We start from the raw sequence: 16,899 nt of genomic DNA, 5'->3' as shown, positions 1-16,899 counted from the left end.
AAGCGGGTGACCTTGCCAAGTAACCATAAGATAATTCATTTACATTTATAATAACATTTGTATTTATAACTAATAGGCTCAGGACAAACTAAAACTGGAATAATTTTACAAGTTTGACAAAAACTGCTCCAAGATTCATGTGTATGTAAATAAAACAATTTTATAACTGAAATAATTTGTGGCAATAAAATCACAATGATGGATGTCTTTCTTGGTATTTTCCCCCAAATGCTCTCTGCATAGCTGAACTTTCTTTGAACATAGTTACTGCAAATTAATTGTTAAAATGTCTGAAGGGAGTGGTTTTTTACCCCCAAACTTCTAATAAGCATATGCTCAGAAGTTTCCCAAGCATATGTACCTAGTAATGCATATTACCAGAATCTACAACTTTTCCAAATAATACCAAATTGTTCTCAAAAGTAGATGTACACATTTACCCTTTCTATGCTATTTTCTGTGTTACTGTGGTCATTTCATTACAGTCAAAAGAACAATTATTTCACCCAACGGCATGTAGCTTTTTGTTTTTGCTTTTAAGAAAATACAAAGTAGCACATGCCTTTAAAGTTCTTATTATTTAATTATATTTCTTCAGTTACAGTTGACATTCAATATTATGTTATATTAGTTTCAGGTTTACAGCATAGTGGTTAGACATTTATATAATTTGTGCAATGATCCCCTTAATTAGTCTTGTACACATCTGACATTATACATAGTTGTTGCAACATTATTGACTATATTTTCTATGCTGGACTTTATATACATCCCCCTATTTTGTAACTACTAATAAAAATTTTGGAGGTTTCTATTCATGTCCTGGATGCTTAGTTTATAAGTATCTTGCTGATTATGAGGGCATCATATACTCATTAGCTAATACTATATTAATGCACAATAATCCTTACATTAACATTCACCATTAAGAACTGATTTGGTCATGATGTAACATCATATATAAAAATGCTAAAATCTTCTTTAAAATATTAGCACCTATGTTCATGAGGGTTTATTCCAGGAGTGCAAGATTGGCTTAACATTCAAAACCAATAAAAGTAATTCACTATATTAACAAAACTAAAAAAGAAACACAATATAATAAACATACTTAAGATCAAATACATATTCACTCTGAGCTGGGAAAGCCTCCAAGAATTTCCTTCTACATTCTAATTTGTTGAAAAGGCTTAGCATGATTAATAAGCCCCAAATACTATAGTATCTGTACAGATACCATGGGTATTTTATTCAACGTGGGTATGACACTGAAAAAGCAAACTGGATTCACTTTTGTTTCTGAAAGGAACTCTAATAACTCAGGATAAGAGTATAGCATCTTCCTGCCTCTTCGCTGTCACATTACAAACCCCCGCTGATGGCGTAAGATTATACTACTGTGGTACCCAAATGTAAAGTTCAGGGAAAAACTTCGTACTAGCTCTATGTCCTTTAAGATTCAATACCTTATCTTCAAAAGAAACATTCAATAAAGAAAAGGTACTTATTTGAAGCTGTAGTAATATTTAAAGCAAAATAATTAAGCTCAACAAATCTGCAGTTGTCATGTTGTTTTATCAAGTGCATTTACATAGTGCCAGATGCACACGCAAAACAGAACTTAAAACTGAGACTTCTAAATTATATTCACTATTTCTTACTCTAGAAACTTCTGAAACTGACGGGTTACAGATTTATCAGAAAGTTTTCTTTGCCAACTAAAGAAAGGACAACCCAATCTCGGGTATGAACTGTCATTAGTAATTTAGCAGAGCTAGAGGCAGTTCAGCTGAGCAGACAGAAAATTAAAACATGGGCAGCTCCTGATTGAAAATTTATTCCTAGCAGGTAATGATACAGCACAGTCAGGATCCCCGCTATTACCCAGAGTAAGAGATTTAATTCTGATAACTCTGATGATGCCACTTGAATCAGAGATTATAAATGGTGACAGTTTGTGACATATAGATAGGATGAAATGAGCATCAGCAACATATCTCTACAGAAGATGATTGTATAGAAGATGAGTTTCTTTTTCAAACAGGAAGTACACTAATTTCAAAAAATTATTACAAGTTTCCAAAGAAGAGGCTTAAGCCTTAGGTAAACCATGTACGATTTTCATATATATTTTCAGTGGAGTATAATATTAATCAACATATCAAAGGTAAGGGGAGGAAAATAACTTATATTTTAAGATATGAGATATAAATTGAAGTTTCTGAATTCATCTGGATAAGGAACAAACCCAAAATTATAGGCATTGTAGTTATTCTGTGGAGAGGGTCATAGAGAAGGCTTGGGTTTTCTTGTGTATATGCATAGAAGGGATATTCATTAAAGGTACTTACATACAATATATGTTATTTATATTTATAAAAAATGATTTTTATGTTGGATTTTGTATGCCTTGTTATATTTTCTAATTATCGACAATGGTATTACTACTTTTTAAATGAAAAGTGTGGTTTTTTTTCAAAATTGCCTATTTCAGACATAACTCTGTGCCACAGAAATACAGGTGAGAAAAACAGTATTTTCACAGACAGATACTCAATACATCTCTTCAGAATTTGTAAAATGGCATATTCCGTGTATGTCATCAGAACTTATTAGATGTGGGGATTTTAAAACATAGTCCTAAAATTCTTTAATGTTTCTTCCATTGAGAGGAGGGGTCCATGTCCCCTACCCCTTGACTCTGTAACTGCTTGATCTATAGTTTGCAGAAGAAATGATGCTGTGCCAGTTTCCAGGTCCAGACCGTAAGAAATGCCAGCCTGTGCATTCTGCGTTTTGGGATTTCAGTCTTGTAAGATAGCTGGATAACCTGTGGAATGGGCTACAGGGGAGGAACTGAGGCCCTTTTAACCTAAGACCATACGTGAATTCCTAGGTGACAGCCAGCACCAACCGTCAGTCATATGAGTGAAACATCTTGAAAGTGGTTGCCTGGCTCCCTGCTGGAGCCATCCAGCTGACACAACATGGAAAAGAGTTATCCTGGCTGAGCTATGGCCAAATTGTAGATATGGAAACAAAATCAACAACTGCTGTTGTCTGAAGTCAATAAACTTGGGGTTGATTTATTAAGCAGCAACAGATAACCAAAAGAGCAGAGTGGGACTTGAATCGTGAATGCTAATTATGAAATGGCTTTAGCATTGTGATACAGCCATGTTATATCACATATGATATAATTAATCAGAATAGAAGGAAGAAAATGTAAGAGAAAAAGTCTGATAAATATCAGGCTAATATAAATTTTGTCAACAGAGTTTTTAATAAATTGCACATAGTATTGAGAAAAAAATTCAGAGTACTAGAAATCTTTGTATTTTATATATTGAAAAAAATCTAAGTATGTAAGAACTATTTGTTTAAATTTGGTGATATACATTAGCTTTGTAGGATTTTATCTACGTATAGTATTTAATGATGTCATGACCAGTAGTATAAACCTACATAGAAAACTACTAATTCTCTAAAAATTGGACAATTTAGATATTGCCAAATACAACATCTACAATAATAGAATTGCATTTTAAATGGAACTATATTTACAGAGGACTCAACCTATATGATATAACGATGCCAAAAAATAATCATAATAAAAAAATAAGCTAAAACCATATTACATATAATTTACCAAAAGTAAGCACCTGAGAAAGATTAATATTTACTTGAACAAAAGAAACTACAGATTAAATAAAAAATGTTACATATGTCTTAATTTCTGTAGAAATATTTTTAAACAATTATGTATAATTCCTTTAGAAAACTAAGAACTGATTCTGGGTGGTAAGCACACAATGTGATACATAGATGCTGTATTATAGAATTGTATACTTGAAATCTACATAATTTTACTAACCATTGTCACCCCAATAAATTTCATTTTAAAAAAATCGATAACTTTAAATACACTTCAAGAGCTTATGATACTAAAAAGTTCATTTTAATAAAATAAAGAATAATTTTACAACAAAAATCTACCCGATGTAATGTATTTCTATTTAAGACACAGTTCTACAAAAGAATTGTTTTATAATATACAAATTTAACCATTTAATGTATTTCTTAATATTTAACAGTTCTACAGGACAAAGTTAACTCTTATTCGCCCAACTATAAACCGGAGAGTTTAACTTTACTTTCTGTCCACAATCAACTTTTACAAGACTTACTCAATAATGTAATTAGTGGGATTATATCACAGAAGTAGCACAGGTTCAGTGCTTTTTACTTGTTATAAACCCATAATATAAAAAGCAATGTTCAAAAATGTGATAAAAATACAAAATCCCTTTACAGAGGGAATTGTATTATGCCACAAACTCTGCCTCCTTCTTAAAATGAAAAGCCTGAGAACAAGAATGATTAATTAATTTGTACCAGAGTGAAGCTAGGCCTGGAACCCTGCCACCCGCTTTCGCCTCTTGTGTCTTTTCTCATATATTATGCTGCTTCATCTGGCATGAGTGATTCCTACATTGCTACGAAATACACAGTCGTATATGATATTAAGAAAAGAGTAAAGCAAAACAATTTCCTCCATTTAAAAGTCATCCAATTTGTACTGAAAGATTATAATTCTTCATTTTATCAAAGTATTGGCTGAAGCATTTTTCTACGCTACTCATTTTCCAGGTATGTGCACGTTTATGTAATATGCAACATCCAAAAAAAATTCATTAAATGCTTTCCAAACTATTTATTATAAAAATTAGTTATACATTACTTGGCACTCTGCTACTTTTAATATGCCTGATAACATTTTCATTATATTTTCACTTATGATAAATAACAGATACAAGTTGAGAGTATTTTGGGTTTCTAGAAAAATGTTTGTCATATCATGTTATTTAGATTTAATCACCTAAAACACCCTTCTATTTAGATGGCAAAAGACATCAGAGATGTTTAATCTTAACAAATTGGTTCAACACTAAGCCTTAGCTTACTATCTGTTAGATGACTTAGATGACTATAAAAATAGTACTTACCATGTACAAGCAGAGCTGTGGTTGTTCAGGATAAATAAAACATGTAGCTAATGTATCTAAAACACTTGGCACCCAACCTGACATATTATATTACATACTAATAAATGTTAGTTGTAATTATAGTTACAATCATTTAAATGCAATAAAAAACACAGTAATATTATTAAAAGTGCAAAACATGAGATATGGATTTTTAAAATAGCCAACTTAAAACAATGTGTATTTCTCTATTAAAAGATTTGCTATGGTTAATTCAAATTGATAAAGTAGTCGTTTAGAAAGTAATGCTTCATATTAATCCTTTTAAATGACAATATAACCGATATATTTTAAATGGCAAAAGATTTGTAAAACTGAAATTTAGTGCAAGTTATCATGAATAGACATGCTATACAAAACAAAGTACATTGTATAAGTATGTTAAAAATTCTTCATAAAATTATAAAAAATCAAATTAAGAAATTAAATTTCAGTGAGAGGGTACACATACAATGAATTTAGTGAAATTAATTTTAAAGAAAACATTTCTATATTATATGTACCTACCTGCAGTAGGCAAACAATCGACTATCCCAAAGATCATGATTTCCTCTAGGTCCAGAATGAAAATAACAGGAATCTGTCCCATCAAACATATTCAATCCATCTTCTGAATTTTTTGAAGCATGGCTGTGAACCACATCTAAGAGGACTATAATTCCCATTGAGTGGGCTGTGTCAACCAGTTCTTTTAGGTCTTCAGGAGGTCCATAGCGGCTAAAGGTAAAGTACACAGCAAAACCAAGAATACATCATATTGAAAGCAAGGAGCTAATCATTTACTGGATATCAATTGTTTTACCAGCATAGCACTAGCTACTTTAAATATGCAAATGCAGTATAATATTTAGATACAAGTCCAAGTTGCTTAATATTTGTTATTAAGCACATTTAAAAGTATTCAATAAAAATTTTCAAAGCAGGATATTAAAAGTAGATTCATATACCAAAGAAAATTCACATTTTGAATAGGCAGGAGTAAAATTCTGCTTCTCTACACTAGCTTCTGATTTCCATCTCCAAGTGTAACTCGTCCTGGGAACATGGTCTTTCTTGTTCATATACCTGGCCATCCCTTTGAGTGTGTATGGTTGGTGTTAGGGAGTTCTTACAGTAGTTTTTTGAAATGTCCTTGGTGCCTTGATAGAGGCCATCCTTCCTGCAATTACTTATTCCTAAACTAAAATGTGCTCAGGTACCACTGGGCCAAGAGAAAATGCCACATATGTCACCACCCAAGCAGAAAAGATATGTAACTCAGACCATATATACGTGTGCTTGTGACAAGCAGTTTTCTGGTCGACATAAAAGAAAAACACAAAAATAACTCCGAAGAGGAAGTCCTTTCTTAATCTTAATCTATGTCTGTCTTTCTCATTAGACCTTATGCTCCTTGAGAGCAGGGGCTATAACTACCTGGCATGGTTTAGTACAGTGGTTAGTATATAGTAAGTCTCCTAAGAGCCAATTTCATTGGGCAAAAAGAGCTATCTTTAAAAAATGCAAATAAGATAATGTAATCTTCGACCTAAAATCATACTTGTGATCCCACTGTCTTAGGATAAATACCAGTGTCCTGATCATAACTTACTGAACTGCTTAATCTGGCTCCTTCCAATAACTTCAGACTTATGAGCCTCTATTTCTTCTTCTCCTTATTCTAGCCACCTCGCCTTTTTTCCTACTCATTGATCAATGAATGAACAGCTCTAAAGTATCATTCATTCATTCATTCATTCATCCATTTGTTTAACAACTATTTGTTAAGCTATATACCATATGTCATAAAATTGTCCATGCTCTGGGGATTCAGCAGTGAAAAATAAATAAATAAATATCACTGCCTTTATGGAATTTACACTCTATTTGGGGGACAACAAATAAATAAGCAAGATATGTGGAATATTGGATAGCAATAAATTATCTTAAGAAAAATGAAGGAAAACCACTGGTAGGAAGGGCAGGTTTAAATAGGTAGGTTCACCAGTGAAAGTTTCATGAGGCAATATTCGTGTGAAGACCTGAAAGATACACGGAGTAAGACATGTGAATATCTACGGGGAACAGTGTTCAGAGAGAATAAGTATTAGGGACAGAAATGAGCTATCTTTATTTGAAGAATAGCAAATAGAGTAGTGTGTCTGGAATGAAATAACCAAGAAAGAGATGAGACCAGTGGGGCAGCCATGACCCAAATCACATAGGGTCTTAAGGACCAATAGAAGACCTTGGCTTTTATTTTGAAAGAGAGGAATCATTAGATGATTCTGAGCAAAAGAGTGACGTGACCTTACTTTTATTTTAAAATGGCTACTCTAGCCATTGTGCAGAAAGAGGTCCGTGTGTGGAGGGAGGAGGAGGCTAGGGTGGAAGGGTAGAAGAGCAAGAGAAAACAGAGTGACTTGCCAAAGAGCCTTTGAATAATAGGGGTAAGAGATAACAGCAACTTAGACCACGGTGGTAGCAGTTGAATCAGTCAGATTTGAGATGCATTTTGAAGTTTCAGGTAGTTAGGTTTTACGATACCGAATGTAGGGAGGGAGAGAAAAGGAGAGTCAAATATAATGAAAAGGGGTTTGGCTTGAACAACTGGGAGATGATGTCATTTATTGAACTAGGGAAGATGATAGGAGGGGGAGGTTGGAAGTTAAGATCAGGAATTTAATTTGGGACATGTTAAGTATTAGATACCCCAGTGCCAAATAGATATTGTTCAAAGTTCACAACAGAGGTCAGGACTGGAGAGTTAAATTTGGGAGTTGGAATATAAAGCGTATTAAAGCCATAAGAATGGATGAGGCTTGATGAGACCCCCAAGGTGCTTCACAGACACAAAAGAGAAAGGAACCAAGGGAGATCCAACCTTTACTGGTCAGGAAGAGTAAAGGAAACAAGGAAGAAGAAATAGGAGAGGTGGGGAAAGAACAGGAGGGAATACTATTCTGAAAGCCAAGGAAAGACAAAAGTTCTGAGAATGTGGGAGTATCCGTTGTGCCAAATGCTGTTGGCAGTGCCAGTCAGCTAAGAACGGATCTTTGGACTTGACAGTGTGTAGGCCATCAGTACCCTGTAATTTTAGTGACGAGTAATTTTAGTGACGAGGTGCAGAGACTACTTGGAATGAGTTCAAGAAAGAAGAAAAGTGGAGGAATTAGAAGTAGTAAGTAACAATAACTTATTCAAGAAGAACTACTAAAAAGAGAAACAGTTAAATGAATCTTGTTTTTACGTCTGGAATTCTATTTACCTATTGCCACTTCACTGCTCCCTCAAGTTAACTTCACTGCTCCCCCCAGTTAATCAGGTTTTAGATCTCAGTTCCAACGTCGGTTCATGTCTAATCTAACTGATTAGGTCTCTGATTCCATGCTACTATAGCACCCTGTCATTTTCTTCATAGCTTTTATTATCGGTAGAAATGATGAAGTGTATGATTATTGGATTAATATCTATATTCCACCATAGTGAGAGCTCCGTGAGGCAGAGACAATGTCAGACTTGCTCAACTTGTGGTCATTCAAGTCAGCACCTCGTCAGTTGCATAGGACCCCATGGTGTCTTTCTTTCCAGAGAGCCACATGCCTTGGATTTCAGCCTGAGAAAAAGGACTGTCCTTCTGTGGGTAGTGTATGTCCTACCAATCGACTCCTCAGTCACCTTCTTACATGAGTCAACCTCTTTCCATAAAAGTGAGCTCTGGCGATAATGACTTCTGTAGGACACGATTTTCTGATTAAAGCTTGGGCCTCCAAGTGCATGAAAATTTCAGCAGTTAACTGGACATTCTTTATCAGAAATCATTTCACAAAAACCAATGTTAAATCAAGTCCAATTTCTAAGGCTAGATGAGAAGAGAGTCTATAATATTAGTAAAAATTTTCAGCTACTATTAAATCTGTTAAACCCTAAAATAGGTTACAAAACAATATCATATAAAATGTAAAAAAATATTTATTTTATTTTTTTTGCCCAAAGAAGAATGGATATAATGAGTCTTTCATTTTACCTTGAAGCTGCAAAGAAGCTTGTGATTTGGTAACCAAAACAGGCATAATAAGCGTGCTCCATGATCGCCATCAGCTGAATGCAGTTGTATCCTATATAAGCAAAGGTCAAAGAGAAGTTAAAAGCAAAGTTAGAAAAAAAAGTAATAAAAATATATATGAACACAGAATCCTTGTTCTAAAGATATTAAATTTTGCATATAATCATTTACATATAAATGACTCGGTCAATTTGAAAAGTTCTACTACTTTAACACATTTTGCTTGTCTGAACTTCTAACACAAAATCGGACAGTTTTTGAAAGTTACAATCTAACTCTAATAGGTATTTCAAATGTCTTCATTTTAACAAGTAATAAATTATATGCAAATATACTCTTAATTTGGATTTAGAATATTAAAGATGGCAATCTGCATATGCTAAACTTCAGTTATACTTGTAATATTCATACTGAAGATTATGAATGCTGAATAAAAGTAACCAATCACATGCCAGATACTTTTTATTTTACTTTTCCTTTATGTTTCAGTTTTTCTACTAGATAGCATGAGATATAGCAACAAATCCATTTTTTCCACAAGGTAGCTTTTACAGAATCAGCATTAATTCTTCTACATTCCACTGTTGCTTGCACCTGTAAAATTACTCCAAATTTGCATATGTGCACATGTGTGCACACATATACACAAAGTTCTTTTTCTCTATCTGAAAACTATTTGCTCTAATACTAAATGAAGTGACTCAGAAAGGTAGACACTGCCTTTTCAAAAATCTGTAACACATAAGTCTTTACTAATGTGTTTTTAATGGTAGCAAATAATCAGAGAAGAAACTTGTATTCTTTAAAAAAAAAAAAAAAAAAACTAAAAAAAATCAGTTTTTTCTTCTTCCAAGTACAATTTGCTAATATTTCCAAATATGACTTGATTGCTCTGAAAGTTATATTTCTGTAACATACATAGAAAATATTCTTATTCTGGTTTCAAAGTCAAATTCATGTCAATATAGGTTCTCTTGCACATATTTCAGTAACTGTATATTGGAACAATTACAAATTCACATTCAAAATTAGGGATTCATAAGTTTAAAAAATAACATAAACTCCATGGTTTATAATCTGCTGAAAAGGTATAATTGTTGGCCTTTCTACTGTAAAAAAAAATCAAATTAACTGTCTGGCTATATAGAAATATGTATATGAACTACTGCTCAGCTAACATAAATCAACTATATGCTTCATACCAAAATATAGCTTGCAGTTTACTTCTCTATTATATAGTAAATATTCTTATGCTCAAGCACCAATTTATAGTTTTTATTATTAATTTTATGGCATTAATCATTTCCGGATTTATTTATGTTCAGAATAGTGGCCCAGGCAATTCAAACACAAAGATGAATGAGAGAATCCTTATTCTGCCACGTGTTCTATAATATAAGAACTGGGTCATAAACCATTTGTTACATTACAAAACGACAGAACATCTCAAATACAACAGTTTTAATATAATATCTATTAACTATAACTCATATTAAATTCTCCATACATTTATTTAGTTTTGGTTTCTAGAACCTGACGTCATCATCACAGATAATCCCAGATCCATATATAACTGAAAACTTTAACCATAAGTTGCAAAACTTTCCTCTAGCCAAAATTTGGACTGTTTAGTAAAAGCAGAATAATTAAATGTATTTTATCTTCCCACTTAGGCTTTCGAGCCGGTGCTAATATGTTGTGAAATAATAAAAAAGCATCACCTATAATAATAAAAAGAACAGATTTAAGGCATACTGAATCAATAGTTCAGCAGGACACTATTCACTCTCCTGGTTGTTCCCATGAAGACAGACCCTGTGTCATTATAGTCCCGTATACAAACATCTAGAACAATTTGTCTCACACAGAAGCACCATAAATATTTGTCAAATGTGTCACCCAGACAAGAGCTAGATATGTGTATGTATTATATGTACACACACACAAACACACACACACACACACACACACACACACGACTCTGCTATAAAATGAGTTCCAGCTATCTTACAAATGTAATATTTTTTCCCCTAACAGACTAAAATGAACAGGTTTTAATCAATGACCACTGAAATTGATAAAAGTACTCTCCTGTAAAAAAAAAGTAATTATGCTTATGTATTTATCTACAATTTTGCAAGCCATCAGTTCACATTACTTAAAATTGACCTTGGAGTAATGTCTTAAATTCTTGTGCTCATCCATTTCTCTTTTCTATGCTATCACTATTGCAGGGCAATTTGAGAAACCTAAAATAAAATGCATATCTATTACATATTTAAACTCAACACAAAACAGAGACACTTGTAATTAGCTTTTCTAATAAGAGAACAGATTCATTAAAATTGTATCTGAACAAAAATCACAGTTATTACTTACCAAGGTCTTTAATTCTTGGTAGTATATTACATGTAAAGTGTTTATAAGAGGCTACTTTTCCTTCATGAGAAGAAATTCCCACATGAGATTCATAAATTCTTAGACCTCTTGGCTTCTTTGGTCTGGAATGCTTAAACTACAGAATATAAAAATTACACATAGAATTAGAACAGAAATGCAGGGATGACACTAGCTGACTAAGCATGTTAAGTGAAATGGTGAATCAACTCAGTCAAATACTCTTGAACCGTTTTCACATATAAAAGGCATTGGCTATATCCATTAAATGTTCTTTTGAAAAAACATCATTTTTAGAATCATTTTAATGAATCTATTTTAAAAGAGCAATCACATAATGGTTTACGCCTTATCATTGAGTAAACATATATTTTGAGCCTAAGCCTTAGAGAAAACACAACAGCTGTGAAATGCATACATAATTATTAAATGCCAAGCACTTATCAACAAGCTTCAATAACTTTAAGGACAGAAAAGTGAGTTCAAAGATACCTAAAACTCCTGTCAATAAGACAACCTTAAAATTTACCCTTATTAATACATTCATAAGATGTCTTCACTATTCCTTTTTCTAAGGACATTGATCCTGCTTCAAACCCACGACAGTGAGTAACATTACATCACTGAAAGTCTTTGATGAATCAGAAATTGTGGTTAATTTTTTTTAATCAGTAATCCTTATAGGTCACTATGTAGAAATTTAGTTTTCTCCCCCTCCCTCATCTCAGAAACACATGATAAAAACCCACTTTTACGTTTTATTGGCTACAGATGATAGACTCTGATATATGTATACCAAACTGGTACAATATGATGTGAAATATTAAACCAGCAGTGAAGAGAAAAGTTGAACATTACTATAAAAGTTGTAAAAGTAAAAATTAATTTTCCTAGAAATACTGGGACAAGCATTTATTTAAAGATTAGTTGTTCTCACTTTATATGTGTGTTCTGGATCCCAGTGTATCCAATCATAATTCACATTATCACCTTCACGAGCCACATACTTCGCCCACGGTGAAATACGATACAAGATCTCTCCACTTTTACTCCTAATAACGACCTAAAAAGAGAATAAGACATTATGGCTTTAAAATACTTCAAAACTAAAATAATGCATAATAGTTTATGACTACTGTTACAAGTCTGAAAAGAAGGAATGATCTTAAGAATCTAAACTTCATCCAGATGCATGACCTTAAAGATGTTTAAATTCTGTGGACCTTGCTTTCCTCATCTGCTATAGTATATGATCCTTAAAGTCACTTCCAACTTGAATATTTTACGATTCTCCAGCAATTTCAATCATTGCAAACCAACCATGAGAGTGGTTAATTAAAGTCAGCATACAGTAGATAATAAAAAGACATGGATATTATTTGGGAACTACAGTCGATAAATCAATCATCAGGAGGAAATAATCCTACTCTAGTTTAAAAAGTGACGAGTTATATTGCCATCTCCTTTCTTTTTCATGGTAATTAATGATAACATTTTCAAGAAGCTAAAGGAGAAAAATGGGTTTTGATTAACACTTGTATTATGTGTGCACATGTGCACGCACGCGCGTGCACACACACACACACACACACACACACACACACTACTCTATAAATATTTTCTACCCCTTCTTAACTTCTTCTAATCCCTATTTGAAGTATGTTTTTACCACACAAAACCAAAAATTTTCCCCTTTAGCCATCCAATCCTATATTTACCAATAGTACTACTATTATTATCAATAATAAAAAATAACAATAAAATGCAAATACAATTATTACTGAATCTACCATTTTAGACTTGGTATTGAATAGAGGACTTTGATTTATCAGTATGGTTAGATAAAAAAGAAAACTACATGAACAAAGCTCCATGTAGTTAAATTATACTTTTTTAAAGTCTTTTTTAATTAAACCTTCTAAAAGTAGGTGCTGTATGACCAAAAGTGTTCATATTCGGAGCTATACTATATTCTCAACATTAAGAGAGAACATATTCTTCAGTCTCCTTTAACAAAGAAAAGCTCAAGTGTGCATAACTCCTGGTAATTAAATATTGGTATAATGTTTTATAGTTTAGAAAAGACTTTCATAGTCATAGCTCACTTGGTTCCAGAGAATCTTTACGACACAAATATTAAGTGAGATGCCAAAAATCCCAAAGTGATCGAGTGGCAGAGCCAAAAGCTGAACACAGAGCTTCCCATACTCATGTCCTTATTCTTAACAGACTTCCACAACACTTCCCTCAGATAACAAAAAAGAATAAATCATGATTCATGATGTAGGGGCAGGTGCGTGGTAAAAAGAAATGCCTAACTTACATGAATTCAGTTCTTTATCCTTCATTATTCCTACCACTTATTGAAGCCAATCACAGCCAAGTGTGCTGTTATTCAAGTAATTATCATAAAAACATGAATGAACAAATTCAATCCACTTTAGGGGTATTTTATCCCAAAAGATAGGTCCATCAAGCCACATGAATTTCTAGTATAATACACAGCAGTGATATGTTTGAGAAAAGGACCTTTTGCTCTCTCATCAACCCAAAATAGGCTATGGGGAAATAAAATACTAGAAAACAGTTTCCAATGAATAGCGTTTTGCATAATCCATCCATCTTCTCTCTTTTTTGCAAATGGCTCTACAACTCCTCCAAAGGATGGTCATCAATGAATAACTATTTTTTTGTCTTTTGGCAGAGAGAAGATTTGCAACTTTAAGAATATGAAGAATCTCCCCGTGCTGAATATAATTTCCCCATTCTTTGGCACATTAATTTAGCTTGCTGTACACATGAAATGTCTTCTAAGGCTACTGAAGGACGGGGATTGGAAGGAACAGTCTTTCTGTGGGTCTCACACTGCTACAGATTTTGCTGTATACCAAGAATACAAGGCCCTGACTTTTTCTTGAGAGGGGCTACTTCTCATGTTGTGTGTGTCAACAATCCTGAGAAACATGATAATGTCTCCCTTGAAGACACAGAACAGGCTCACTTCCTGCTTGATATAGAAGAACGGATTCCCCAAGGTGAATATTCCTCAGCTATGAGGCAAACCAACTGTGTCAGTAACATCCATCTAGACCACACCGTGTTAACCCTGTGGGATTTGGAATGCAGGTGGGATCAATGCAAATATGATGCTCATACTGCTTACTGTGTCATGAGTAATAAAACCATTTGTCTCTGACGCAGGAGTCCTGTTTTCTGCCAGAATCCATGAAACAGTAAGAGGTTAACTTAGAAGCTTTGTAGGTAAGGTAAAGTCAAATCCTGCACCTGACAACAGATTATTTACTCACTCACTGAAGGACTTCAATATATTTGTTTCCAAAAGTTCGGTTTCTCCATTTCTATCACGGTTTCCTATTAGACATATCTATTAGTTATTTCTACTAGTGTTGTTTCTTGGGGTGCAAATTTTTAATTATCTAATTCCCTCCTTCTTCCTTAGTAATAAAATAATAGCCTCGGTCCCTTAATGATATGTAGAACAAAGCTTCCCACCAAATCTGGAACACTTGTCTGTGGTCATTACATAAAGGTAAATTAATTTCTCTGTTCTTTAGGCTGCTGAATTTTGGAGGTATCTTTGTACAGCAGTTTAGACTTTCCTAACCAACATACTTGCCTATAATAGCCACCTCCCCTCACTTCTGATTTGCTATTCCTAAATTGTTTTGATAACCAGCTGAAAGTATTATGATAAATCTAAATAAACCAAACTTGAGAGACATCCAAATGGGTAAAGAACATAACCTTTCTGGACTAAATTTCACTCACAAACTTCTTTTTTTTTTTTTTTTTTTGCAGGGGTAGGGATGGGGCAGAGAAGAGGGTAGGTACTTCTGAGATTTTTATTCGCGAGTTCAGATTCAGATGAAAAAATTTTTTAGATTATAAGACTTTGTATAATTTAATTTGCAACCTCAAAATAGCATATGCCATTATAGCAAATTGAAAAGAAAGAGCTAGCTTGAATGATCTATTAACAATAAGCCTAACATCTGATGAGTAAAAGAGGTCACGTGGTAATTCCAAATTGGAAGTCTTATACACTACTAGCATGAGTAGAACACAGTATAAAAGTTCTAAATAGCAATTTGGTGACATGCATCAAAAATTCAAAACAAGTAAACTTCAGTGACTCAGCAATTGAAATTATAGAAGTCTGCCCTGTGGACATATTAGAAATGTGCCCAAAGAACTATATCCTCGTCTATTAATCTTAATGTTATTTTCATTGGCAAAGAGTGAATGACTGAATAATGTATAGCTGTTTAAAAATTACACTATTGGATTATATTGAAGGTTGCAAGAAAAATTTTTTCAAGTTATAAAAAATGTACTGTAGCTTCTTAATGTGAAAATGTACACAAACTAATAACTTATTTCAAAAGATGCATAGAAAAAATATTGAGCTGGTTGGCTATGGATAGAGATTATTAGTAGCTTTTATTTTCCAGTTGTATGTTTCTATATTATCACTTCATTTCACTCGCACAGCTTCTATAATTAGAAAAAAAAATACATATTTCAATAAGGATTACAAATATATTTATTATATAATTGCACACATATTCCTGGATCTGTGCTACTCAGTTAGTATATTGTGTACCTTAACTGTATTCATACAGTGTTAAAAATAGAACTTTAAAAATGCATCAAATCACTTTAAATGAATATACTAATGAAAATAATATGACACATTTTTTAGAGGGCAAATAGCTATTTTGTAAAACTGTAACATTTTGGATCATGGTAAAAATGATCCAAATTAGGTTCCTTTTTTAATAAACCAAATTAACTCTTTGACTTATGGGAGGTTATCATCAAATACATTAAATTACATTGAAAAGTGAATAAAAGAAACGTCTACCTGTGCAAAAGCTAATTTGACTTAGTGAATTGCATGAAGTCCACTTTTACTTAGAAAATGTCATTCAGAACTGAAATATACACTATAAGAAACAGTTTGGTAAAATAGTGAAGAGCTAAAACGTGTGTGTGTGTGTGTGTGTGTGTGTGTGTGTGTGTGTGTATTCATTCATTTTGGGAATATATTTTGAAATGCTTCTTGCCAAACATGGACTGGAAAATTACTGAGAAAAGATGCTCTTCAGGTGGCCGACAATTTTACATAAAAACAGTGGATGTGTTCAGCTCATTAGAAGTGTTAGTATATTATGGAAAATATTATTGTATGTAACTCTGGGTTTCGTGAGTAAATGTGTGGCTAGCCAAGAGAAAAGACATAGATATTAAATAATATAATGCAGTTTGCCCTGATTATACTACCCAAATCACAACTACATGCTATGAGGAAAACCTTAAAAAAAAACAAAAGTTGCTTAAAGAGGGGTGAAAAGATATTAATAAAGATAACTGCTTAATGAGGTACAGGTC

The 16,899-nt window shown here is 33.0% G+C and overlaps 1 protein-coding gene across 1 annotated transcript in view; it reads right to left on the bottom strand.

The window, feature by feature from the left end:
- Positions 1–16,899, bottom strand: part of GBE1 (1,4-alpha-glucan branching enzyme 1) — a 253,758-nt gene that overhangs the window by 116,553 nt on the left and 120,306 nt on the right. Inside the window, exons 4-7 of the mRNA XM_019732062.2 lie at positions 12,425–12,550; positions 11,470–11,605; positions 9,052–9,142; positions 5,553–5,762 (exon numbers count right to left, since the gene is read on the bottom strand). Of these exons, the coding sequence (XP_019587621.2) occupies positions 5,553–5,762; positions 9,052–9,142; positions 11,470–11,605; positions 12,425–12,550 (563 nt within the window). The remainder of the gene's footprint in view (positions 1–5,552; positions 5,763–9,051; positions 9,143–11,469; positions 11,606–12,424; positions 12,551–16,899) is intronic.

This window comes from Rhinolophus sinicus, linkage group LG01 (assembly GCF_036562045.2).
Source record: "Rhinolophus sinicus isolate RSC01 linkage group LG01, ASM3656204v1, whole genome shotgun sequence".
NCBI lineage: Eukaryota > Metazoa > Chordata > Mammalia > Chiroptera > Rhinolophidae > Rhinolophus > Rhinolophus sinicus.
This window is presented reverse-complemented; position numbering and strand designations above follow the sequence as displayed.